Source organism: Schistocerca americana, chromosome 6, assembly GCF_021461395.2.
Source record: "Schistocerca americana isolate TAMUIC-IGC-003095 chromosome 6, iqSchAmer2.1, whole genome shotgun sequence".
NCBI classification, from domain to species: Eukaryota; Metazoa; Arthropoda; class Insecta; order Orthoptera; family Acrididae; genus Schistocerca; species Schistocerca americana.
Window position 1 is genome coordinate 269,336,215 of NC_060124.1, and position 27,819 is coordinate 269,364,033.

At 41.9% G+C, this 27,819-nt stretch overlaps 1 protein-coding gene across 1 annotated transcript in view; it reads left to right on the forward strand.

Annotated features, from left to right (window-relative positions):
* LOC124620086 (leucine-rich repeat-containing protein 9-like) overlaps positions 1-27,819 on the forward strand; it is a 176,427-nt gene that overhangs the window by 18,486 nt on the left and 130,122 nt on the right. The window contains exon 6 of the mRNA XM_047146755.1: positions 13,692-13,847. Within this exon, the coding sequence (XP_047002711.1) occupies positions 13,692-13,847 (156 nt within the window). The remainder of the gene's footprint in view (positions 1-13,691; positions 13,848-27,819) is intronic.

The following is a 27,819-nucleotide window of genomic DNA, read 5'->3' on the forward strand; positions in this document are numbered from 1 at the left end:
AGTCATTAAATTGTGTCAAAAATGCTTTCAAAAACCTTTCAAATATTAGTTTTGCTGACAGATCTTTACATAGACTATAATTTGTGTCACCAGACTATTGGCCAAACCAGTCTCTGTTAGTAAGGGACTTACAAAACCTGTCAACTTTATCATTTTTCAGACAGACTTATTAATGTTACTCCTATCATCACGGAACCTGCTTATGTAATTTAATGATACAGAATCATGATCTGAGAATGGGAATACTGTCACATCTCATGATTCTTCTGCACTATTGAAACTGACAAAGACATTGTCAAGACATGCTTTATCTCTTGTGGGTCTATTATTGTTAAAGTGCAGATTGTACTGTCTTAGGCGCTTCAGTCTGGAACCGCGTGACCGCTGTGGTTGCAGATTCGAATCCTACCTCAGGCATGGATGTGTGTGATGTCCTTATGTTTAAGTAGTTCTAGGGGACTGATGACCTCAGATGTTAAGTCCCATAGTGCTCAGAGCCATTTGAACCATTTTTGTACTGTCTTAGATTTTTGAGATCAGTGACGCTATCTTTGGCTGTTGTTACATCAAAATCTGCATTCAAATCTCCACCTATTACAATGTCATAATGTAACCATTTTGTCTTTCTAAATACACCTAACAGCATGTCCAGTTTTTCTAAAAATACACTAATGATACCCTTAGGTGATCTGTATAAGGCTATTATCACTAACTTAAAATTGTCACTAATTATACCAGTGGCTTCAAAATTCTGTTCATCACACAAATAGTATAGATCCAACCTATTATTGGAGTGGATGAATGACTGGTTAGTATCCAATGCCACACCACCCCTTTTATGCACTTTTCTGCGGTAACCATTTGCTACTTTATAGTTATCAAATTTTATAGCTGTAAGTTCACTCTCTGTTGCCCACTGTTCACTCAGACAATAAATATCAATTTTGTTCTCTAGTCCAAAATTATTTACAATAAATTCTTTGTCTTTTACTCCTTGAGTATTCAGGTAGCAAATTTTAAGATCAGATTGTTATTGCCTTAAAAAATGATCAGTTTGGTTAGGAGCTATAATATCTTTTACACTACCTGTTTTATGGGCTTCTTTGCCTTGCTGTGTTCCACTAAAAAACATGTAGACGGAGAGGAGGCACTGTTTTCCGCTTACCTCAACACTTGATTCTACTTTTTCTGCTGTAGTTATCTTCCCTGCTTTTGGTGGGTATGTAGTTATTGTTGCTGGTGTAATTTCTGCTGCAGTTTGTGGAGGTGTTTCTGTAACTGATACATTTTCTGCTACTGCTCCTGATGATGCCAACAGTAACAATGATGGTTCCCATTCTGATGCTGGTGTAGGCCTAATTTCTTCTAGAGATGTAGCCAGAGATGTTTCTTCCTCATGTGCTGTTGGTGCATTCTCTATTTGTTTAGTCATTGGCAATGAACCTATTGCAGTTAGTCCAAGCTTTTTGTGCATGTCTACCCCTACCGCTTTTATTGCTTGGAGGATTTCTTTGGCCAGCACTTTCTTGCCTAACCGATTTCTGTGCAGTCCATGTCTTGTAAAATGCTCTCTGACAGAGCTGGTTGCCTCAGTTAAGGTTGTTTGTGCATAGATATGTGCACATAGGTATGATACTAAGCCACATTCCTTTTGGAAATCAAGAAATACCACATATACCAGGCTGCCTTGATTCATAGCTTCCAATATGTTGTGAGAAAATTGTAAGTTGGTTTTCACATGATGGATGTTTTTGGATTCCATGTTAGTTGGCGTGGAGGAGGTCATCCTGTTTGAGATATCTAATTAGTTTTAAATCCAGGATATGTACTATGATCCTACAACAAATCACTGTCAAGGATATTGGATGGAAATTTTGTGGATCACTTCTGCTACCCTTCTTGTAGTCATGTGTTACCTATACTTTCTTCCACTACTGAGAACAGTTATTTGTTCAAGGGATCTATAAGATTATAATTATGAAAGGGACTAACTAAGCCACAAATTCAATGTAGGATCTGAAAGGGATTCCATTGGGCCCGGTAGCTTCATCCAGTTTTAATGATTTCAGCTGTTTCTCAACAGTACTGACCCTAATAGTGATCTCAGCTACCTTTTCAGTGGTATGGGGATTTAAATGGGGCAAAAATGTCCTGGGTTTTTCTTTGTACTTGAACATTTGAAATTTGGGTTAAGCACGTCAGCTTTCACTTTGCTACCTTCAGTTTCATTTCCTGTCTCATTTGTGAGTCAGTGGACACTAACTTTGGTGTACAAACAACCTTTATGTACAACCAGAGTTTCTTTGGGTCTTGTGAAATATCATTTGCCACTATTCTGCTACAGTAGTCATTGAAGGCTTCACACATTGCTCTCTTGATAGCCAAATGCATTTCAGTCAGCCCTGTGCTTTGTTCTGCATCTCTTACGTAGTAGTTTTTGTTTTTTTAGAAGTGTGTTTTCTGTGACTGTATACCACAGAGGGCCCCTCCCATTATGACATGCTCTTCTGGATACCTATCTATCCACTGCATTTTCAACTATTCTTTTGAACTTGAGCCATAATAGTTCCACTACATGCTTCTGTCCTGTGCTGAAAGTTTCAAATTCCTCACCGAGATATGACTCTACTACTTTTTTACCTGGTTTATTGAACATCAGATATTTAAACTTCTTTTAGTTCTACCTTTGGCAATCATTGTTGCCACAACTGCCTCATGGTCACTCACACCAGTCTCAATGTGGACATCCTAAAAGAGTTCAGATCTATTTATTGAAATTAGATATAATATATTTCCTTCATGAGTGGAGTTCCAAGGCATCTGTTCTGGATAGTTTTCAGAGAAGGCATCTAATACTGTTCTACAGGATGTCTTGTCATGCCCACCACTAACAAAACTTCCTTCCGCTCAACTCAGAACCAGAAGGAGACAATCAGTTCTAGGGACAGTGTTGCAAATTGTGAGCTTTGTTGAAACTCTGTATGCAAGGCTGGTCTTCTCAATCTTCTCTGCCAGTTCCTGGAAAGATCCAAGTAAGATCTTGGATTCCAGATGATAGGCATTGTTTGTGTTGTGGGTTGGCAGGAGAGCCAATACTGGGTTACAAGAGGAAGCCGAAAGGCACGCATTTTAGCTCACACAGGCTGGCATGAGGTATGATTACAGTATCAATAGTAACTGGTACTGGCGCCTTGCTAGCTCGTAGCAAATGATGTAGCTGAAAGCTATGTTAAACTATCGTCTCGGCAAATCAGAGCGTATTTTGTCAGTGAACCATCGCTAGCAAAGTCAGTTGTACAACTGGGGCGAGTGCTAGGAAGTCTCTCCAGACCTGCCGTGTGGCGGCGCTCAGTCTGCAATCACTGATAGTGGCGACACGCGGGTCCGACGTATACTAACAGACCACGGCCGATTTAAAGGCTACCACCTAGCAAGTGTGGTGTCTGGCGGTGACACCACATTCCTCCCCCGCAAATCGGCATACGGTTGTGTTATAAGGCTTCCGCTCGCCGTGGGGAGGACCCCATGTTGACGTATGCAACGAGGTGGGCAGCCTAACAGGCGAGGCTGTGCCACCCGCACCCTGCCATTCAGACCGCGGGGAGCTAGGAAATGCCTGAAAACCTGCTCCAGGGGGCACGCCAACATGCAGTGTATGCGCCCGCAGAGAGACAGGAGGGGCCGAAAGGTCAACCTCCATCGGGCCGGGGCACCAGACGGGCGAAGATGACATATGGTCCGGAGCGGGCAAGAGTTCCAAGTCGGAGGACAACTGGTCACGGGAAGCAATCGGCGGCATGTGACCCAGGGAGGCACCCGGCAGTTGCAGCGGCGCCTCCACTGCGGGCGTCGCCGGCAGGAGAACAGGCGGCGGCGGCGGTGGCAGCGGCACGTCGCCATGGGGCAAAATGGAAGGCAGTGCGGTAACACCAGGGGCTGAGGCGAGCCAGTAGATGGGTCCCCATGGCGCTGACCGGATGGCACCGTCGCTGAAAGCAGACGGCGAGCGGCAGATCCCATGCGACGACAGAGGCGCAGCTGGTTGAGATGCCGGCGCACCTCACCAGAGGCCCCCAAAACCAGATACATAGCGCGTCCGAGGCAGCGAAGAATGCGCCCTTCAAGACAACGCCGTGAACCTCGGTAGTGACGATAGTAGACAACGTCGCCTGGACTGATCATTATCAGAACGCAACAGCAAAACACCCCTGATCCGTGACTTTGACAAGGGCCATTGCGTAGCAACAAAACGCAGAATGGTAGCAGGGACAGGGTCGGCAGCTGTGGCAGTAGCTACACGACAAAAATCAATCGGAAAGGATTCGACCACATCATCGGTTGCCGAATCAATGAACATGCAAGCAAGTTCGGAGGAATCGAATGCTCTATCCTCAGCAACAGGCAAACGGGACAACGCATCGGCGTTTCCGTGCTTAGCAGTGGACCAATACAAGATATTGTAGCGGTACTGCGAGAGGAAAATAGACCAGCGAATGAATTTCTGCGCTGGACGTGGAGGTACAGGCTTGTTTGGATGAAAAAGCGATGTCAAAGGTTTGTGGTCTGTGATGATGCTAAAGTGACGACCATACAAGAAATCATGAAACTTAGTAACACCAAATACGAGAGCCAATGCTTCTTTCTCGATCTGTGAATAATTTCTTTGCACCGACGAGAGCAATTTGGATGCAAAGGCAATAGGGCGATCGTGCGATCCATCTTTGTGCGCAAGCACAGCACCGATCCCGAAATCCGATTCATCCACCATCAACAAAAGGGGCTTCCGGAGATCGAATGGTGTAAGGCAAGTATTGGAAAGCAACGCCGATTTCAACTGGCGAAAGGCGCATTCGCATTCCGTCGTCCAGACGAACGGAACACCTTTACGGCGTAAGCGATGAAGCGGAGCTGAAATGGAAGAGGCATGGGGAACATAGCGATGATAATAGTTAATTTTTCCCAGCACACTCTGTAGCTGCTTCAAATTCTGCGGCGAAGGCAAGTCTTGTATGGCACGGAGGTGCTCGGGACTGGGATGTATGCCTTGGGCAATGAGTACATGTCCCAGGTAGGGCAAGTCCCGAGCAAAAAACACACATTTGTCCTTCGGCAAGCGAAGACCATTTTGTTGCAAGACCTGAAATAATGTTCTGAGATTGGCTAAATGTTCTTCTTCCGTCTTTCCGGAGATCACAATATCGTCCAGATAGTTTGCTGCAGTAGGGATCGACGCACAAACAGTTTGTAGATATTGCTGAAACAATGCAGGGGCGGATGCACACCCGAATGGCAGTCGTTTCTATCGATACAAACCAAGATGCGTGTTAACCACCAAAACGCGCTGGGATTCTTCATCCACCAGTATTTGCAAGTACGCATCAGCTAGGTCCAACTTCGAAAAATATTTACCCGGGCACAGTATGTTAAAAAGATCTTCTGGGCAGGGTAAAGGAAAAGTTGCAATCACTAGTGGTGGATTCACTGTTGCCTTGAAGTCCACACAAAGTCTCAATTTTCCCAGAAGGTTTTGGCAAAATTACTAAGGGTGATGCCCAGAGAGAAGCCTGCACACGTTCAATTACACCTTGTGATTCTAAATTGTGTAATGTTTTTGCGACCTCATCACGCAATGCGTGGGGATCATTGCGCACTCTGAAAAATTTCGGTTGCGCGTTTACTTTCAGTTCTAAATGTGCTTGTTAGTTCTTAGTGCAACCGAGGCCCGGTGCAAAAATGTCTGTAAATTCGTCACATAGACGAGAAACACTGTCGGAAGGCACAGTCTGGTTCACTGATAGGACCTGATTTACTATAGACAAGTTAAACAACTGAAATAAATCCAAACCAAACAAGTTCACTGCAGAAGAAGGACGAAGGACGTAAAATGACACAAGCTTTGTTTGTCCTTTGTATGTTGCAAGAAGGCTACACTGTCCTAATACAGGGATCTCATGACCTGAGTAGGTAGTTAACTTAACATTTGCAGCACGCAACGGAGGTGTGCCCAGCAGTTTGTAAGTGTCTTAATTGATTAGTGAAACTTCAGCTCCGTTATCGAGCTGGAATGGTATCACTTTGCCGTTAATGTCCAAGTCTACAAAAAGTTTATTGTCCTGTTGACGACAAGAGCGACTGTCTCGTGCAACGTGAACTGACACTGGTACATAATCACTTGCGACTTGGCAGGATTTCCGACGATGTCGATGTACACTATTTGTGAGATGAACAGAGTCACTGTTAGAGAGAGTGGCACCGGGCGGAGTGGAATGAACTACATGAATTTCTATGGGCGAAGTTTCACGTGCCCGAGTATTCTTGATTCGAATTCGGCGCGAAGCAAAGGGCCTGGAATGGTTGTGAGTGTCCGATCTGAGCTTTTTCTGGCAAACACTCTGAACATGTCCTTTTTTATTACAGAAAAAGCAAATAGCCTGGCGTGATGGGCAATTCTCGCGCGAATGTCTAGTAGCACACTGTGGGCATGATTTTAGCACTGCATTTGCTTGCCGGTGTGGTACACGTGGCTGAGAGCCTGGTGGCAGCTGCACGGCCGGGCGCGGGGACTGTTTACTGCTCCGTGCAGCTCGCCCGGCGGGCCGGTTAACCTGACGCATGGGTGGCGAAGTTGCAAATGATTCCTGAGCAAAGTCAAGTGTGTCCTGCCGATCCAATATGTCTATCACTTGTTGAAGGGAGGGATTGACTAGTTTCAAAATCTGTTCCCTTATACGAACATCAGAATTGTTCTGTGCAATTGCATCATGTACCATAGTATCTGAATAAGGGAGTCCACATTGACACTCAAAAGCACAATCCCTAGTAAGGCCTTGCAAGGTTATAACCCACTCCTGATTAGTCTGACCTGCCGTACGTTTTGTACGAAAGAAGGTATACCTTTTCGCAACTACATTGACGGATTCTTTGAAATATGCATCTAATGCAGACAAAATTTCGTTGTAGGACAGAGTTGCTACGTCACGTTGGGGGAAATAATTTGACTATCACACGGTACGTGTTCACCCCTACGGAGGACAACAAAAAAGGCTGCCGCTCGTTACCTTGAATTCTGTAGGCGGCGAGATGGAATCCAAATTGGCGTGACCACTCCGTCCAGCTTTCCAGTGCAGCATCAAAAGGTCGAAAAGTTGGTGCAACAGCATGTTGTGGCTGCGTTAGCGGTGGAGCGGCGGCTGCCGCATCGTTTTGCATCGCACGTTGACCCTGGACAAGCTGTCCAAGGGCATCAAGTAAGGCCTGCGTCTGCTGATTCTGTAAGCGATAAAATTCGGACAGTATATCTGGAGATTGTGGCAAAGCCATTACACAAGTAAATCAGGGCAGTATAGCTAAGAACGCAGTATGGCCTCATCACCAAATGTTGTGGGTTGGCAGGAGAGCCAACACCGGGTTACAAGAGGAAGCCGAAAGGCACGTGTTTTAGCTCACGCAGGCTGGCGTGAGGTACGATTACAGTATCAATAGTAACTGGTACTGGCGCCTTGCTAGGTCGTAGCAAATGATGTAGCTGAAGGCTATGTTAAACTATCGTCTTGGCAAATGAGAGCGTATTTTGTCAGTGAACCATCGCTAGCAAAGTCGGTTGTACAACTGGGGCGAGTGCTAGGAAGTTTCTCTAGACCTGCCGTGTGGCGGCGCTCGGTCTGCAATCACTGATAGTGGTGACACGCGAGTCCAACGTATACTAACGGACTGTGGCTGATTTAAAGGGTACCACCTAGCAAGTGTGGTGTCTGGCGGTGACACCACAGTTTCTTCCAATGTGCACCACAATCTGCAGCTGGCTGTACCCTCTTCCCTCAATGGCTGCTGCAGTAGCCTCTTCAGCATACTGAACGAGGCCCCCAGGAACACACACTGAGTGCACCTGATGTTCCTTCCTGACCCTTGCTGTCATGTCCCTAAGGGGTGCCATTATCCACCGCGACTTCAGACAATTGATAGACCCCTACCCTTTTACATTTGCTCAGACATATGGGTCAAACTAGTTTTGCTCCATCTCTGCATGACAGCAGTAGATAGATTAGATGTGTTAGACCACTCTATGAATCATTACTTCCTGATCAACACAGAGTCAGAAGCAAGCACCATCCCCAGGGACAACCCATCGATGGAGCTGACAACACTGGTCATCCAACTACTCCCACAAGCAATACCAATACCAGTCTTTTTGGACCTGTCATGCACTTCGTGGACCTCTGATTATGATGGAACTTCCATGTGGCAAGTTTTGGTTACTGATGTTTGAGAACTGTTCTTTATGCATGGATTTTCTCTATCATTTTCATCTCTTCCCACATTTGACATGAACACTCTCAGGGAAACCAGTAGTGGAGTGTCAGTACCCAGTATCACTGGCAGTCTGCAGTGACACCCACAGGTTGCTCTGCAGGATGACCTTTGCTAACAGTGTGCATGCATCCCCCCCCCCCCCCACCTCCCTCCTCGTGCCCCGTGTGTCCCTTGCATTTCCCAGACAAGACAGGCAACATTTAAACCATTGGCCATTAGACATGACACTGCACAAAATTCATACAATGCCAGGTCTGCCACAGTGCACACAGACTGGCATTGGCCAGACTCTGAGCAACCAAAACAAACAACCAATACAACTGACACAGAGACTGCCTAGACTGACATCACTACTCAAGTCACTTTGGAGCATGGTAGAGCAGCAGACATTTTGAATACTGCCACCATGTTTATGGTTGAGACTTGATATGCAACAGTTCCAGCTGAATGATGTAAGTGTGAACACTATTTAAAAATATATAAAAACAAAGATGCTGTGACTTACCAAGCGGGAAAGCACTTGTAGATAGACACAATAAAAAACGCACAAACACACACACAAATTTCAAGCTTTCGCAACGCAAGGTTGCTTCATCAGGAAAGAGGGAAGGGGAGGGAAAGACGAAAGGATGTGGGTTTTAAGGGAGAGGGTAAGGAGTCATTCCAATCCCGGGAGCGGAAAGACTTACCTTAGAGGGGAAAAAAGGACAGGTATACACTCGCCCACACACACACACATATCCATCCGCACAATACAGACACAGGCAGACATATGTAAATGCCAAATGTGGCACTACCACCCCCCGCCCCCCCACCCTCCTTCGCCCCTCTCCCGAACACAAAATAGACTCCCCCTTCAGAATAGTCACCCTCGATGGGCTGTGGAATGTGACCTTCAAGCAGTGACCAAGAAGTAAAAAGAGACAAAGCAGGAAAGGATAGCAATGCTCAAAGAAAACTCTTGACTTGAACGTTGAACTATGTTCGTTAGGAAGGGAACTGGTCAACACATAAGCTTATCTTGCACACCTGTGACAAGCATCAGCAGCAACATGGGACAACATGTTCCAACCAGCCAACAAACACCACTCTGGATTCATGGGTCATCTCAGTGAATGACCTTTACACATGTTTTCCCCATGCCCCGCACATGCAGTGAGCATAAACTATGCAGCAAGGGATGAAACATGACACAGGACACCAAATAAATACCAAGCTGGGACTGCCAGTCCATTATAAAGGCTGGTGGCTGATGGACTGCATGCAACTGAAAACGTTATAGACTGACTGTTACAGACAGAAACACTCAGACCACCAGAGAGTTAATGGACGTCATCTGTTCACTTGGTGTCAAAAGAAGATGGGTCATACTATGTGGTGACCACTGATCCTTGCACATATCATACCTGATTGATACTCCATTCCCAGCAATAGAGGATTTTGTGCATACCTTGGCTGATGCTACTATTTTTAGTGTCACAGACTGCAAAAAAGCATACCTTCATATCCTGAAGTCGAGTGACATGTACCGAAAACTCCAGCAATAACACTGATCAGGTTGTATGATATTTTAATCATGCCATGTGGCTTAAAAAATTCTGTCTGAACATGTCAACATTTTGTTGGCAAAATAATGTTACAGTTCCCTTTTTTTTGTTTCTCATGTTTAGATAACTTTAGGGTCTTGCACTGCCACAACAAGAATAAAAGGAGCACCTCCACAGTGTTTTTGAAATGGTGTATGATGAATAAAGAGAAATGCCATTTCAGACAAACAGAAGTTAGATTCCTTGCCCACTCCATCAACCAGTCCAGGGTTTTACGTACAATAGAACTGACTGAACTAATACATTCATTTCCTGATAGTCCAACTGTCAGGAACTATCGAGATTTATTGGAGCATTAAATTTCTATAACAGACTTTTGCCACAAGCTGCAGCAATACAGATGCCACTTACAGACATTCTTGCAAGTAGAAACAAACATGGCAAGCAATCTCTGACATCAACAAAGAAAATGCAGCAGGCATTTGACAGCATCAAACTCTGCCAGCAACAGGTGATCATCCTAACTCACACCACCACAAACACCCCCTTGTCCATCACAGCTGATGGTAGTGACGCAGCAGTTGGGATGGTTCTCCAACAACTTGGAAATGGGAAACAGCAACTACTGTAGTTCTTTTCAGTACAGCTTACTCATCACAATGAAAATGGTCTGCCTCTGACCGTGAGCCCCTAGCCACGTATGAGGCAGTGAGGCATTTCAAAGCAGACATAGAAGACATGCTGTTCACAATTTATACTGATAATTAACCACATGCAAAACTATATGTTACCAAGGTAAAAACTGCCCTCTGAGACTTTTCTGCCACCTGGGCTAAGACAGCCAGTTCATCATCTATGTCTAACACATCAAGAGTGCTGAAAACATAGTTTTGAACTCTCACACATCAGCTGTGCTATCTATGAACATTAACTGTGGAATTCTCACCTCAGCACAAGAACAAGATCCACAAATCTGTAAACTCTTGAGGGATGAGTCAACCAGCCTGAAATTTGAATGCCCCACTCTTCCCAGTTAGGACAAACCAATCTGATGCAATGTGTCACAAGGCAGAATCCACCAATTAGTTCCACTTCTAGTGCAGAAACACTTCTTTGACAGCCTTCACTCCTTGTCACACCCTGGGACACAATCTTCTACCAAGGCACTCACTGATCGTTTTGTCTAGGTATATTTGAAATGAAATTGCAGACAATGGACACAGGCTTACAAAGCATGGCGGTGCTGCAAAATGGGCTGCCATGCCAGCCTCTCTCTCACACAGTATGACACTCTGCAGGTAGGCTGCAACATGTGAATCTGGATCTGCTGGCCTGGTATCAGTCAGTTGCAACAGATATGTACTTTCCATAGTTGACCATGTTACATAGTGGTTTGAAGCAGTGTCCCTAACAGACATTACTGCAGCGACCTCAGTGAGGATGTTTGTGCAGTTATGGATTTTGCACTTCAGATGTCTGGCTACCATCAGCAAGGCTACCAGTTTAAGTCAGCCCTGTTCTTGGAGTTGTGCAACCTTTGCAGGGTTAAATGTTACTGCACCAGTGACTACTACCCACAGAGCAATGGACTGTTAGGATAATGGCACTATGCGTTAAAAGCAGCACTATGTCATGAGGTTCAGTGGACACAATCCCAACCATGGGTGTTTTTGGGTGTACATTGGGCTTTTAAGGAGGACCTGCAGACATCATTAGCTGAGATCTTGTACGGCAATCCACTGAACCCTCCAGACGAGTTAATCAAACCCACAGAACTGTTGGACTTGAAGGAGCTGACAGACCTAATCAGGCAAGTGAAACAGCACATTTTATGCATTAGAACGCCACTGCCACAACCTCACAGATCCTCCAAGCTCTTCATACACAAGGCCCTGGCAAATTGTGAGTTTATCGTAATGCACGATGACATCATATGGGTGTCTGCCCAGCCTCCATACTCCAGTCCCGACAAGGTCCTGCAGAGAGGAGACAACACCTTTGACATACTTCTCCATGAGAAACCCATAACAGTATCGGTGCTCAGTCTTAAACCTGCTTGGATCCTAAAGGTGATACCATGCTCAGGATGCCCACACTTCATGTTAAACTGTCTACACACAGTGGCAATCCAAAATGCCTTGCCAAGTAGAGCTGCTGCATGCAACACCTTGTATTATAAGCATTTATTTTTTTTTTTTTTTTTTTTTTTTTTTTTTTTTTTTTTTTTTTTTTTTTTTTTTTTTTTTACTGACTGGATAATGAATTGAAGTTTTGAATTAGAAATGTTTTATGACATTTAACTTTGATTTATTAACAAAACTGTAACAATAGGAAGAGCACCAAAATGTTCACGTACTCTCTTCATCCAGACAAATTACAGGTTCCACTCTTTTTGTTGACTTAAAAAAGAAGTGACAGTTACATCTCTCTCATCTAACAGCATCTCTGCTACAGTGCATTGCTTCCTTTTTTATCTTACATATACCTCTTTGGAAACATCTAGCAACTGCCATTAAAACCCCTGGCCAATTTTCCTCACATCCCTCTGGATGTCACTCCATGATCCTCTTATGGCCACACCCATCAAACATCACCACACGTTGGTGATTACATCTTCAACTAGGGAAAGAAGATACACCTCCTCCTTTGGTGCTCTGCACTACTAGGAGGAAGGCCTCCATGGGGACGCCACCCATTGGAGATGTGGAATATGCCATAAAGTATGGTCATTGACAGTAATAACACCTTTGTTCTTTTGCAATGTGTGAAGGTAGGTGTACTCCCTCTGGAATGAGTTAGTCTGTTGCTGACTTCTATGTTGTATAAATGTGTTTCTGTAGTACTTGTGATAGTAATAAAACATGTATATCTGTACCTCATGGTGTTAGTGTTTCATTCAGTACATTTCCTGCACAGAAGACCTACAAACTTATACAGAAACGAAACTGCAGCTATAAGACTCAGAGAACATGATCAGAATGCTACAGTGGAGAGAGGTTGTGGTCTATTCCCTGTGAAACTTAATAAGGTAAACAAAACTAAAGGAAAGTTTAGAGAAGGAAATAAAATTTGAGAGAAGAAGTAAAAACTTCAAGGTTTGTCAATGACATCGTAATTCTGTCAGAGACAGCAAGGACTTGGAAGAGCAGTTGAATGAAGTGAATAGTGTCCAGAAAACATATTATAAGATGACCATCAATAAAAGTAAGACAAGGGTAATTGAATGTACTTGAATTAAACTAGGAAATGTAGTGGGAGTAGATTAGAAAATGAGTCACCAGAAGTAGTAAATGAGTCCTGCTATTTGGGGAGCAAAATAAGGGGGATATAAAATGTAGACTGGCTATAATAAGGAAAGTATTTCTGAAAAAGAGGAATTTTTTGATATAAACTTAAGTATTAGGATGTCTTTTCTGAAGGTACTTGTCTGGAGTGTAGCCTTCTCTGAAAGTGAAACAGGATGATAATCAGTTCAGACAAGAAGACAAGAAGCTTTTAAATTTATTAATATTTAGAGAACAGATGCACATTTCTCAATAAATACAGTGAGAGATGAAAACATATATCCCTTTTAAATTTATTAATATTTAGAGAACAGATGCACATTTCTCAATAAATACAGTGAGAGATGAAAACATATATCCTTTTGTTATAACTTCAGCTGATCTAAAATTAATGTATCTAACATCTGAATGAAGTGTTAGCTTTTAACTGAAGCAGACATTCCTCTTTGGAAGATGTTATTGTATACAAATGGTTAAATTTAAAAATCATGTACATTTTTTAATGTTGTGTTCTTTCCTTCTCTGCTGAAAACATTTTTTTTATTTTCAGCTGTTTTATAGTAACCTACTTCTTCAGTTCCGCATATTGAAGTACAAACTCCTGGGTGATTATTATAAGGAGATCTGGATAAAGCAAGAAGAAAATAGAGAAGCATTAGCAAGATTCAGAAAGTGGTACCAGATTTATATGTCATTAGCTGTTCAGGTTTGTTATCTGCTCTACATTTACTCATACTATTTGACACCTTATTGTTTTTCTACAACATCTTATGCAACTCACAAACACTATAAAATTTTCTTGAATATAAATTGGAAGGAGAAATGGTAACAACTCACCATATAATTAGGCAGTTGTTGGTAGGCATATAAACAAGACAGAGAACACTGCTAAATGTTTGAATGAAATCTCTTACAGTTCTAATACGGTACACATTCAACCAATGGAAAATCCTGGATGGAATAACAACAATATGAAAGGATACAATTACCAGATCAAAGTGGTGTTTAGTGCCAGAGGCACAATGAAAAATACTGCTGGATATTATTCACCTCTCACACAAGCACAAACAAACGTGCGCGCGCGCACACACACACACACACACACACACACACACACACACACACACACACACACACACACACACACACACATTAATCGTTGTTCCATAGACCATGCCTACGACATTTCGTAATGATGTGGAATCTGCCACTTTAAAATAAGTTTTCTTCACACAAAATAATTTTTTTATTTTTATTTATTTATTTTTTTACAGTTACTACTTCATCTCTAAGAATTCATCTCTTGAGTAGAAGGCGTTGTCATTCAAAAATTCCTTTCTGTGCCAAAGTGAGATTTAATCCAGAATAGTGAAGATCATCCTTTCTTCTAGTGCTGTAGCTATGCACTCCGCTGTTATTTTTGAATTGGGATGGGTTATTAATGACAAATTTCATAAGTGAATATATATATATATATATATATATATATATATATATATATATATATATATATATATACCTTAATCCTACTCCCAACATCACCACTGCTGAAGCCCAGGCTATCCGTGATCTGAAGGCTGACCGATCCATCGTCATTCTTCCGGCGGACAAGGGTTCCACGACCGTGGTACTTGATCGTCGGGAGTATGTGGCTGAGGGACTGCGTCAGCTTTCAGACAACACCACATACAAAGTTTGCCAAGGTAATCCCATTCCTGATGTCCAGGCAGAGCTTCAAGGAATCCTCAGAACCTCAGAACCTTAGGCCCCCTACAAAACCTTTCACCTGACTCCATCAACCTCCTGACCCCACCGACACCCCTCACCCCTACCTTCCACCTTCTTCCTAAAATTCACAAACCCAATCATCCCGCCCGTCCCATTGTAGCTGGTTACCAAGCCCCCACAGAACATATCTCTGCCTACGTAGATCAACACCTTCAACCCATTACATGCAGTCTCCCATCCTTCATCAAAGACACCAACCACTTTCTCGAATGCCTGGAATCCTTACCCAGTCTGTTATCCCCGGAAACCATCCTTGTAACCATTGATGCCACTTCCTTATACACAAATATTCTGCATGCCCAGGGCCTCACTGCGATGGAGCACTTCCTTTCACGCTGATCACCTGCCACCCTACCTAAAACATCTTTCCTCATTACCTTAACCAGCTTCATCCTGACCCATAACTTCTTCACTTTCGAAGGCCAGACATACCAACAATTAAAGGAAACAGCCATGGGTACCAGGATGGCCCCCTCGTATGCCAACCTATTCATGGGTTGCTTAGAGGAAGCCTTCTTGGTTACCCAGGCCTGCCAACCCAAAGTTTGGTACAGATTTATTGATGACATCTTCATGATTTGGACTCACAGTGAAGAAGAACTCCAGAATTTCCTCTCCAACCTCAACTCCTTTGGTTCCATCAGATTCATCTGGTCCTACTCCAACTCCCATGCCACTTTCCTTGACATTGACCTCCACCTGTCCAATGGCCAGCTTCACACGTCCGTCCACATCAAACCCACCAACAAGCAACAGTATCTCCATTATGACAGCTGCCACCCATTCCACATCAAACGGTCCCTTCCCTACAGCCTATGTCTTCATGGCAAACGAATCTGCTCCAGTCTGGAATCCCTGAACCATTACACCAACAACCTGAAAACAGCTTTCGCATCCCGCAACTACCCTCCCGACCTGGTACAGAAGCAAATAACCAGAGCCACTTCCTCATCCCTTCAATCCCAGAACCTCCCACAGAACCACCCTAAAAGTGCCCCACTTGTGACAGGATACTTTCCGGGACTGGATCAGACTCTGAATGTGGCTCTCCAGCAGGGATACAACTTCCTCAAATCCTGCCCTGAAATGAGATCTGTCCTTCATGAAATCCTCTCCACTCCACCAAGAGTGTCTTTCCGCCGTCCACCTAACCTTTGTAACCTCTTAGTTCATCCCTATGAAATCCCCAAACCACCTTCCCTACCCTCTGGCTCCTACCCTTGTAACCGCCCCCGGCGTAAAACCTGTCCCATGCAACCTCCCACCACCACCTACTCCAGTCCTGTAACCCAGAAGGTGTACATGATCAAAGGCAGAGCCACATGATTTACCAACTGACCTGCCTGCACTGTGAAGCTTTCTATGTGGGAATGACCAGCAACAAACTGTCCATTCGCATGAATGGACACAGGCAGACTGTTTGTTGGTAATGAGGATCACCCTGTGGCTAAACATGCCTTGGTGCACGGCCAGCACATCTTTGCACAGTGTTACACCGTCCGGGTTATCTGGATACTTCCCACTAACACCAACCTGTCAGAACTCCAGAGATGGGAACTTGCCCTTCAGTATATCCTCTCTTCTCGTTATCCGCGAGGCCTCTATCTCTGCTAATTTCAATTTGCCGCCGCTCATACCTCACCTGTCTTTCAACAACATCTTTGCCTCTGTACTTCCGCCTCGACTGACATCTCTACCCAAACTCTTTGCCTTTACAAATGTCAGCTTTTGTCTGTGCATGTGCGGATGGATATGTGTGTGTGTGCGAGTGTATACCTGTTCTTTTTTCCCCCTAAGGTAAGTCTTTCCGCTCCCGGGATTTGAATGACTCCTTACCCTCTCCCTTAAAACCCACATCCTTTCATCATTCCCTCTCCTTCCCTCTTTCCTGATGAAGCAGCCGTTGGTTGCGAAAGCTAGAATTTTGTGTGTATGTTTGTGTTTTTTTTTGTGTGTCTATCAACCTGCCAGCGCTTTCGTTCGGTAAGTCACATCTTCTTTGATTTTTATATATATATATATATATATATATATATATATATATATATATATATATGAGACTTACTAAACAAAAGCGCTGGCAGGTCGATAGACACACAAACATACACACAAAATTCAAGCTTTCGCAACAAACAGTTGCTTCATCAGGAAAGAGGGAAGGAGAGGGAAAGACGAAAGGATGTGGGTTTTAAGGGAGAGGGTAAGGATTCATTCCAATCCCGGGAGCGGAAAGACTTACCTTAAGGGGAAAAAAGGACAGGTATACACTCGCGCACACACACATATATCCATTCGCACATACACAGACACAACATTCTCTCTTAATGATGAATTGTCCCAAAATGCCATATGAAAGCAGTAAATGAAAATAAGCATAGCAGGCTAATTTACGTACATGTTTATCACCAAAATTTGCAATAATCCTAATAGCATAAGTAGCTGAACCTAACCGTTTCAGCAGATCATCGATGTGTTTCTTCTAATGCAGTTTCTCATCAATGCACACATCCAGAAATTTTGAGTATTCTTTCTTAGCCCCAGACTTCCATTCATGGTCTATATTTATCAATGGTATAATGCCATTTACACTACAGAATTGTATAAACTGCGTTTTCTCAACATTTAGTGAGAGTCCGTTTGCAGAGAACCACTTAATAATTTTCTGAAATTTTTGCAATTTCCTCAGCTGTTTCTTGCTTGTTGAGTGTGATTACTATACTTGTATCATCAGCAAAAAGAACTAGCTTTGCATCTTCATGAATGTAGAGTGGCAAGTTGTTAATATATATTAAGAACAATAAGGCACCCAAGACTAAACCCTGTGGGACATCATTCTTGATACCTCCCCAGTTAGAGGACTCTGCTGGTTTTTGCAGACTATCTGTACTGTTAATTTCAACCTTCTGCAATCTTCCAGTTAAGTAAGAATTAAACCATTTGTGCACTGTCCCACTCATACCACAATACTTAAACTTATCTAGAAGAATTTCATGATTCACACAATCAAAGGCCTTTGAGGGATCACAAAATATCCCAATAGGTGATGTTCAGTTATTTAATGCATTTAATATTTGATCAGTGAAAGCATAAATAGCATTTTCTGTTGAAAAGCCTTTCTGAAAATCAAATTGACATTTTGTTAGTACTTCATTTTTACAAATATGTGATGCTACTCTTGAATACATTACCTTTTCAAGAATTTGGGATAAATCTGTCAGAAGTGAGATTGGGCAGTAGCTGTTAGCATCAGATCTATCCCCTTTTTTGTGCAATGGTTTAACAATAGCGTATTTCAGTTTATTTGGAAAAATGCCCTATTTCAGTGAGCCACTACATATGTGGCTGAGAACCCTACTTATCTGTTGGGAACAAGCTTTTAGTACTCTGTTGGAAATGCTTTCAATTACATGTGAGCTTTTACTTTTGTATGAATTTATTATTTTCCTCATTTCAGTAGGAAAGGTGGGTTGAATTTCAGTTTTATCAACTTGCGTAGGTACTGCCTCTTCCATATACTGCCTTGCATTTTCTAATGGATAGCTGGATCCTATGCTCTCTACAACAGTTAAAAATGATTATTACAAATTTTGGTGATAAACATGTAAGTAAATTGGCCTACTATTCGTATTTTCATTCACTGCTTTCATATGGCATCATATTTTGGGTCTTCAAACCTTGGAGAAGCTGTGCAGAACAGATCATCACTTTAAAATTAGCCATATCATATTACAAGAAATGAAATAAACCTCTTGTGGGCTTTAAAAAAGCATATGACTGTATCCATAGACATTCAGTGTTAAATATCTTAAGAAATTTTGGGCTCCATTCAAAATTAATCATATTGATAGAACTCACCTTAACCAACGCTGTATCAAAAATCAAGTTCAGGGGGGGAACTCTCTGAGCCATTCATCATAAAAACAGGTTTAATACAAGGAGATTGGTTGCCCCTCTGCTGTTCAACTGTGCTTTAGAATACATAATGAGGGAATGGTACAAGATTAACCCAAAGAACATCCAAACTGGGAGACCCAAAGACAACATAAGTTTAAATTGTGGAGGATTTGCTGATGACCTTGCTCTCTTGTCCATCAGTATTCATGAAACCAAACAACAAGTTATCTCACTACAGGAAATAGCACAGAAAATTCGTCTTGGAACATCATTTTAAAAAACAGTCATCATGTTAACTTACCCACCACTCATAAACAAAATTGCCTTAGGAAACCAAGAAATGAAAATTGTTGATAAATTTAAATATCTGGGAGAAATCATAACATATAACCTCAATGAAAAGCCAACATGGAGTAACAGAATAAACAAACTGACTAGAGCACAATATATCACCAAGAACACCTACAACAAAAAGAGCCTGTCAATAGCAACAAAATTAAAACACTACAAAACAGTCACTCAACCAGAAATAACGTATGCAAGTGAAACCATCTTCAAAACAACTAACACTGCACAAATAGACAAAATACTCAGAATAGAGAGAAGAATCATCAGAACATGCATCGATAAATCATACTAGAAAGATGGACTCTGGAGAGTAGCTACAAATGAAACAGTCTACAATGAAATAGAACCAGTAATGAGTACAATCAGGAAGAAATGCATTTCATTCTTCAGACATCTAATCAGAACACCTGAGAACAGGATCATCAGGAGAATAATAGAAAAATTGTGGAATAGTAAGTGCAGCATTAAGTGGATTGCAAAAATCAAGGAAGATATGGATGAGCTACAGATACATTGGAAGACCTAAGAAACAAAACTGACAAAATCAGGAAACTCACATACAAACAAACCAGACTGCAAACAAGAATCAACAAACAGGCAATAGGAAGAGTGATTTCTGATAAAGAAAAAAGGATGAGATCTGAGAGAATGAAGAAGTACTGGGCTGACAGGAAACTGAAAAATTCTTTGTATAAAGTTGGCTAAAGTGGTCCAAAGAAGGCCATAAAATGTAAATAAATAAAAATGTTTTCTACTTCTGACTTCTTGTTAACAAACTTTTCAGTGTGTTTGATAGAAATATAGTCTTCCTGTGCTCTCAGTTGCCCTGTTTCCCTTTGAACAATATTCCAAATTGTTTTAACTTTATTATCAGATGTGCTAATCTCTGACATAATGCACATACTTCTGGACTTTTAAATAACTTTTCTTAATACAGTGCAGTAGTTTTTATAATGTTTCACTGTTTTGGGATCATTACTCCTCCTAGCTATGAGATACGTTTCCCTTTTCTGTTCACAAGATATTTTTATCCCTTTAGTAAGCCATGGCTTACATGGTTTCTTACAATTATATTTCACTGTTTTTTGGAGAAACTGTTTTAAAATATACTCACAAAACTATCACAAAATAGGCTAAATTTTAAATTAGCATCCTGTTCCCTGTATACCTCATCCTGGTCTAACTGTTGCAAGCTTTCCCTAAAATATTGAATTGTTAAATCAGTAATTGAATGCGCTACATTGTAGGATTGTCCTGCATTTCCCCCCATGAACCACGGACCTTGCCATTGGTGGGGAGGCTTGCGTGCCTCAGCGATACAGATGGCCGTACCATAGGTGCAACCACAACGGAGGGGTATCTGTTGTGAGGCCAGACAAACGTGTGGTTCCTGAAGAGGGGCAGCAGCCTTTTCAGTAATTGCAAGGGCAACAGTCTGGATGATTAACTGATCTGGCCTTGTAACAATAACCAAAATGGTCTTGCTGTGCTGGTACTGCGAACGGCTGAAAGCAAGGGGAAACTACGACCGTAATTTTTCCCGAGGGCATGCAGCTTTACTGTATGATTAAATGATGATGGCATCCTCTTGGGTAAAATATTCCAGAGGTAAAATAGTCCCCCATTCGGATATCAGGGCGGGGACTACTCAAGAGGATGTCGTTATCAGGTGAAAGAAAACTGGCGTTCTACGGATCAGAGCATGGAATGTCAGATCACTTAATCAGGCAGGTAGGTAGGTTAGAAAATTTAAAAAGGGAAATGGATAGGTTAAAGTTAGATATAGTGGGAATTAGTGAAGTTCGGTGGCAGGAGGAACAAGACTTCTGGTCAGGTGAATACAGGGTTATAAACACAAAATCAAATAGGGGTAATGCAGGAGTAGGTTTAATAATGAATAGGAAGATAGGAATGTGGGTAAGCTACTACAAACAGCATAGTGAACACATTATTGTGGCCAAGATAGATACGAAGCCCACACCTACCACAGTAGTACAAGTTTATATGCCAACTAGCTCTGCAGATGGTGAAGAAATTGAAGAAATGTATGATGAAATAAAAGAAATTATTCAGATAGTGAAGGGTGACGAAAATTTATTAGTCATGGGTGACTGGAATTCGGTAGTAGGAAAAGGGAGAGAAGGAAACGTAGTAGGTGAATATGGATTCGAGCTAAGAAATGAAAGAGGAAGCCGCCTGGTAGAATTTTGCACAGAGCATAACTTAATCATAGCTAACACTTGGTTCAAGAATCATAAAAGAAGGCTGTATACATGGAAGAAGCCTGGAGATACTGACAAGTTTCAGATAGATTATATAATGGTAAGACGGAGTTTTAGGAACCAGGTTTTAAATTGTAAGACATTTCCAGGGGCAGATGTGGACTCTGACCACAATCTATTGTTTATGAACTGTAGATTAAAACTGAAGAAACTGCAAAAAGGTGGGAATTTAAGGAGATGGGACCTGGATAAACTGAAAGAACCAGAGGTTGTACAGAGTTTCAAGGAGAGCATAAGGGAACAATTGACAGGAATGGGGGAAAGAAATAAAGTAGAAAAAGTATGGGTAGCTTTGAGGGATGAAGTAGTGAAGGCAGCAGAGGATCAAGTAGGTAAAAAGACGAGGGCTAGTAGAAATCCTTGGGTAACAAAAGAAATATTGAATTTAATTGATGAAAGGAGAAAATATAAAAATGCAGTAAATGAAGCAGGCAAAAAGGAATACAAACGTCTCAAAAATGAGATCGACAGGAAGAGCAAAATGGCTAAGCAGGGATGGCTAGAGGACAAATGTAAGGATGTAGAGGCTTACCTCACTAGGGGTAAGATAGATACTTCCTACAGGAAAGTTAAAGAGACCTTTGGAGATAAGAGAACCACTTGTATGAACATCAAGAGCTCAGATGGAAACCCAGTTCTAAGCAAAGAAGGGAAAGCAGAAAGGTGGAAGGAGCATATAGAGGGTCTATACAATGGCGATGTACTTGAGGACAATATTTTGAAAATGGAAGAGGATGTAGATGAAAATGAAATGGGAGATACGATACTGCATGAAGAGTTTGACAGAGCACTGAAAGACCTGAGTTGAAACAAGGCCCCCAGAGTAGACAACATTCCATTGGAACTACTGACGGCCTTGGGAGAGCCAGTCCTGACAAAACTCTACCATCTGGTGAGCAAGATGTATGAAACAGGCGAAATACCCTCAGACTTCAAGAAGAATATAATAATTCCAATCCCAAAGAAAGCAGGTGTTGACAGATGCGAAAATTACCAAACTATCAGTTTAATAAGTCACAGCTGCAAAATACTAACACGAATTCATTACAAACGAATGGAAAAACTAGTAGAAGCCGACCTCAGGGAAGATCAGTTTGGATTCCGTAGAAATGTTGGAACACGTGAGGCAAACTGACCCTACGATTATCTTAGAAGCTAGATTAAAAAAGGGCAAACCTACGTTTCTAGCATTTGTAGACTTAGAGAAAGCTTTTGACAATGTTGACTGGAATACTCTCTTTCAAATTCTGAAGGTGGCAGGGGTAAAATACAGGGAGAGAAAGGTTATTTACAATTTGTACAGAAACCAGATGGCAGTTATAAGAGTCGAGGGACATGAAAGGGAAGCAGTGATTGGGAAGGGAGTGAGACAGGGTTGTAGTCTCTCCCCGATGTTATTCAATCTGTATATTGAGCAAGCAGTGAAGGAAACAAAAGAAAAATTCGGAGCAGGTATTAAAATCCATGGAGAAGAAATAAAAACTTTGAGGTTTGCCGATGACATTGTAATTCTGTCAGAGACAACAAAGGACTTGGAAGAGCAGTTGAACGGAATGGATTGTGTCTTGAAAGGAGGATATAAGATGAACATCAACAAAAGCAAAACGAGGATAATGGAATGTAGTCGAATTAAGTCAGGTGATGCTGGGGGAATTAGATTAGGAAATGAGACACTTAAAGTAGTAAAGGAGTTTTGCTATTTGGGGAGCAAAATAACTGATGATGGTCGAAGTAGAGAGGATATCAAATGTAGACTGGCAATGGCAAGGAAAGCGTTTCTGAAGAAGAGAAATTTGTTAACATCGAGTATAGATTTAAGTGTTAGGAAGTCATTTCTGAACGTATTTGCATGAAGTATAGCCATGTATGGAAGTGAAACATGGACGATAAATAGTTTGGACAAGAAGAGAATAGAAGCTTTCGAAATGTGGTGCTACAGAAGAGTGCTGAAGATTAGATGGGTAGATCACATAACTAATGAGGAAGTATTGAATAGGATTGGGGAGAAGAGAAGTTTGTGGCACAACTTGACCAGAAGAAGGGATCGGTTGGTAGGACATGTTCTGAGGCGTCAAGGGATCACCAATTTAGTATTGGAGGGCAGCGTGGAGGGTAAATATCGTAGAGGGAGACCAAGAGATGAATACACTAAGCAGATTCAGAATGATGTAGGTTGCAGTAGGTACTGGGAGATGAAGAAGCTTGCACAGGATAGAGTAGCATGGAGAGCTGCATCAAACCAGTCTCAGGACTGAAGACCACACACACACACACACACACACACACACACACACACACACACACACACACAAAAAAAAAAAAATTATCTGTATCATATACTATGCAAATTTTTTTAGTTTTAAAATTTTACACGCTAGGACTGATTTTAACATATATGGCAACTCCTCTCTCCATAGTGTCTCTACTTACATGTGCTGAAAGCTTATGTCCACCTATATTTACCATTTCCGTACTTGTGACTATATGATGTTCAGACAGGCATAGTACATCTATTCCACCCTCAGTTTCTAAATCTTCTGAACAAACAAGAAGCTTATCTACTTTGTTTTTTAATCCTCTGATATTCTGATGCAATATACTAACAATATTTTTTTACTGTGCTTTTATGTGAATCTTGTGACCTACTAACATTATTTTTCACTGAACTGTTGTGAGAACCTTGTGATATTTTCACATCTTTAGTACCTGCCTGTCTGAACTTCTCACTAAGCTTAATTTCAATCAATGTAGGATGATTGGATCGCACACACACACACACACACACACACACACACACACACACACACACACACACACACACACACGCCCAGGATACGGCATCTCTCCCTCTCTCTAAGATACAAGTAAGCCCACTCTGGCCACATTTAGGGAAACTGTGCACAGCTCACAATGATGTGGAGAATTGGATTTGGTTCAAATGGTTCAAATGGCTCTGAACGCTATGGGACTTAACTGCTGAGGTCATCAGTCCCCTAGAACTTAGAACTACTTAAACCCAACTAACCTAAGGACTTCACACACATCCATGCCCCAGGCAGGATTCGAACCTGCGGCCGATCGGTCGCGCGGTTCCAGACTGCAGCGCCTAGAGCCGCTCGGCCACACCGGCCGGCATTGGATTTGGAGAGGCAGATAAAAGGAAGGAAGAGGGAAACTGCAGACTCAAAGAAGTGAGTGTTGCGTGAATGAAACAGTAGCATGGAGCATAGTTGTAATAATGACACTTCTCTGTGACTGTTACAGCTTTGTGTACCCCACCCTTTCCATTCCCCTTGCATTCAGCAAGATGAACTGTACCTGTTTCTGGGATGACCTCTGACCTCTGTCAAGATGTACTTCCTACTCACTAGCTCTTAATGCAAACAATCTGTATCTGTAATGAAACTTGCCCAAGTTAACATATGATCCTTGCTGGCAGTATTGGCAGAGTTATGCCACATATTTCAGGACAAAGTACATAAAATAAATAAATAAATAAATAAAATACCTGCATGAAAAGCCCAGTTCCCAAGGATACCTTTATCCTGTCCTGTCGAAGGTATATCCTATCCCATCATAGATGAAGCTACCTATAAAGGCATTCATATTATACACCAGGCTTGCTGTAACTTATGCACATCGTTTTATGTGAGCGTGATCACCAACCATCTGTCCATCCAAATAATGTCCACCCCAAATGTGGGCAAAGGCAGCGATGACCATCTAGCAGTGGAACATGCTGTTGAGCCCAATATCATCAATATCAATGGCTGCTCCACATCCACCACCACCCCTGCTCCACGATCCTAAATTCACTCATCCTGTATCACACCTTGCTGCCCACAGTTTCTCACTTCTCTTTGTCTGGGACCATAACGAGCTCATAGGTATCACATTCGTATTCAGTGTGGCTGTTTATCTCCCTCCCAGGTGTTCGCCACCCTTCCAAAATTCCCCTCTTTCTCTTCTAACCAGTTCCAACCAGCAAAACACCTCATCCCAATCAAGCTATAGTGCCAACACAATGTAGTCAGCTGGAACAATGTAGCCATGTAGTTTGTGTGTGTTTTATGTTCCACCAAGAACTTTTCACTGTCAGTTTTCTACAATCCTTGTTAAGTATTCAGACTTGTGTATCTGCCTTTGCAGTCACCTGTTTAATTTTTGCATAGGTAATGGGGGATTCATAAGATCTCTTCACAGTAAAACATCACTGACTACAATAGGTTGTTGAAGGCAGCTGTGATGTTGGTTACTCTTGTAACAACCCATTTTGGTAGAGAGAATCCCAGTAAACCAATCACCTAGTTTATCATATTATAAGCTGATTCACCTTTCCTGCATATTAATCTACATACATACTCAGATAATCATTCTCAGGTGCTTGGCATAGGGAACGTTGGGTATAGGCTACAATGCCGTTTCATTCCCTTCCCAACCACTGCTTCCCTTTCATAAGTGCCATCTGGTTCTTGTACAAATTGTAAATAGCCTTTTGCTCCCCATATTTTACCCCTGCCACCTTTAGAATTTGAAAGAGAGTATTCCAGTCAACATTGTCAAAAGCTTTCTCTAAGTCTACAAATGCTAAGAATGTAGGTTTGCCTTTTCTTAATCTATCTTCTAAGATAATTCGTAGGGTCAATATTGCCTCACATGTTCCATTGCTTCTATGGAATCCAAACTGATCTATCCGAAGGTCAGCTTCTGCCAATTTTTCCATTTGTCTGTAAAGAATTCATGTTAGTATTTTGCAGCCATGACTTATTAAACTGAGAGTTCGGTAAATTTCACACTTGTCAACAACTGATTTCTTTGGGATTAGAATTATTGTATTCTTCTTGAAGTCTGAGGGTATTTCGCCTGACTCATGCATCTTGCTCAACATATGGTAAAGTTTTGTCAGAGCTGGCTTTCCCAAGGCTATCAGTAGTCCTAATGGAATGATGTCTATTCCCGGGACCTTGTTTCAACTTAGGTATTTCAGCACTCTGTCAGATTCTATATGCAGTATCGTACCTCCCATTTCATGTACATCGCGGTTGTATAGACCATTTATGCACTTCTGCCACCTTTCTGCTTTCACTTCTTTGCTTATAATTGGTTTTCCATCAGAGCTCTTGATACTCAGACAAGCGGTTCTCTCTTCTCCAAATTTCTCTTTAATTTTCCTGTAGGCAGTATCTATCTTACCCCTAGTGATATATGACTCTGCATCCTTACATTTGCCCTCTAGCCATCCCTGCTTAGCCATTTTGCACTTCCTGTCGATCTTAATTTTGAGACATCTGAATTCCTTTTTGCCTGCTTCATTTACTGCATTTTTTATATTTTCTCCTTTTGTCAATTGAATTCAATATCTCTTCTGTTACCCAAGGATTTCTACTAGCCCTTGTCTTTTTATCTACTTTATCGTCTGCTGCCTTCACTATTTCATCTCTCAAAGCTACCCTTGCTTCTTCTGCTGTATTTATTTCCCCCCTTCTTGTCAATCATTCCCTAATGGTCTCTCTGAAACTCTGTACAACCTCTGGTTCTTTCAGTTTATCCAGGTCCCATCTCCTTAAATTCCCACCTTTTTGCACTTTCTTCAATTTTAATCTACAGTTCATAACCAATAGATTGTGGTCAGAGTCCACATCTGTCCCTGGAAATGTCTTACAATTTAAAACCTGTTCCTAAATCTCTGTCTTACCATTATATAATCTATCTGAAACCTTCCAGTGTCTGCAGGCCTCTTCCACATATACAACCTTATTTCATTATTCTTAAACCAAGTGTTAGCTATGATTAAGTAATTCTCTGTTCAAAATTCTACCAGGTGGCTTCCTCTTTCTTTCCTTACCCTTATTTCATATTCAGCTATTACTTTTCCTTCCCTTCCTTTTCCTACTATCGAATTCCAGTCCCCCATTACTACTAAATTTCCATCTCCCTTCACTATCTGCATAATTTCTTTTATCTCATCATCAATCCGCAGAACACCAGTTTTGTTTCTTGTGATAATGACGTCATCCTGAGTAGAGTTGACTTAGAAGATACAATTCATAAAGCCTTTGTAGACTCTCCTGAGGTGACCTGGTGTGCAACTGTAGCAACTAGTCTTCGTCATCTGCGGAGCTAGTTGGCATAAAACTTGTACTACTGTGGTAGATGTGGGCTTCGTGTCTGTCTTGGTAACAATAATGTGTTCACTATGCTGTTCATATTAGCTTACCCATGCTCCTATTTTTTATTCATTATTAAACCTACTCCTGCATTATCCTTATTTGATTTTGTATTTATAATCCTGTATTCACCTGACCAGAAGTCTTGTTCCTCCTGCCACCAAACTTCACTAATTCTCACTATATCTAACTTTAACCT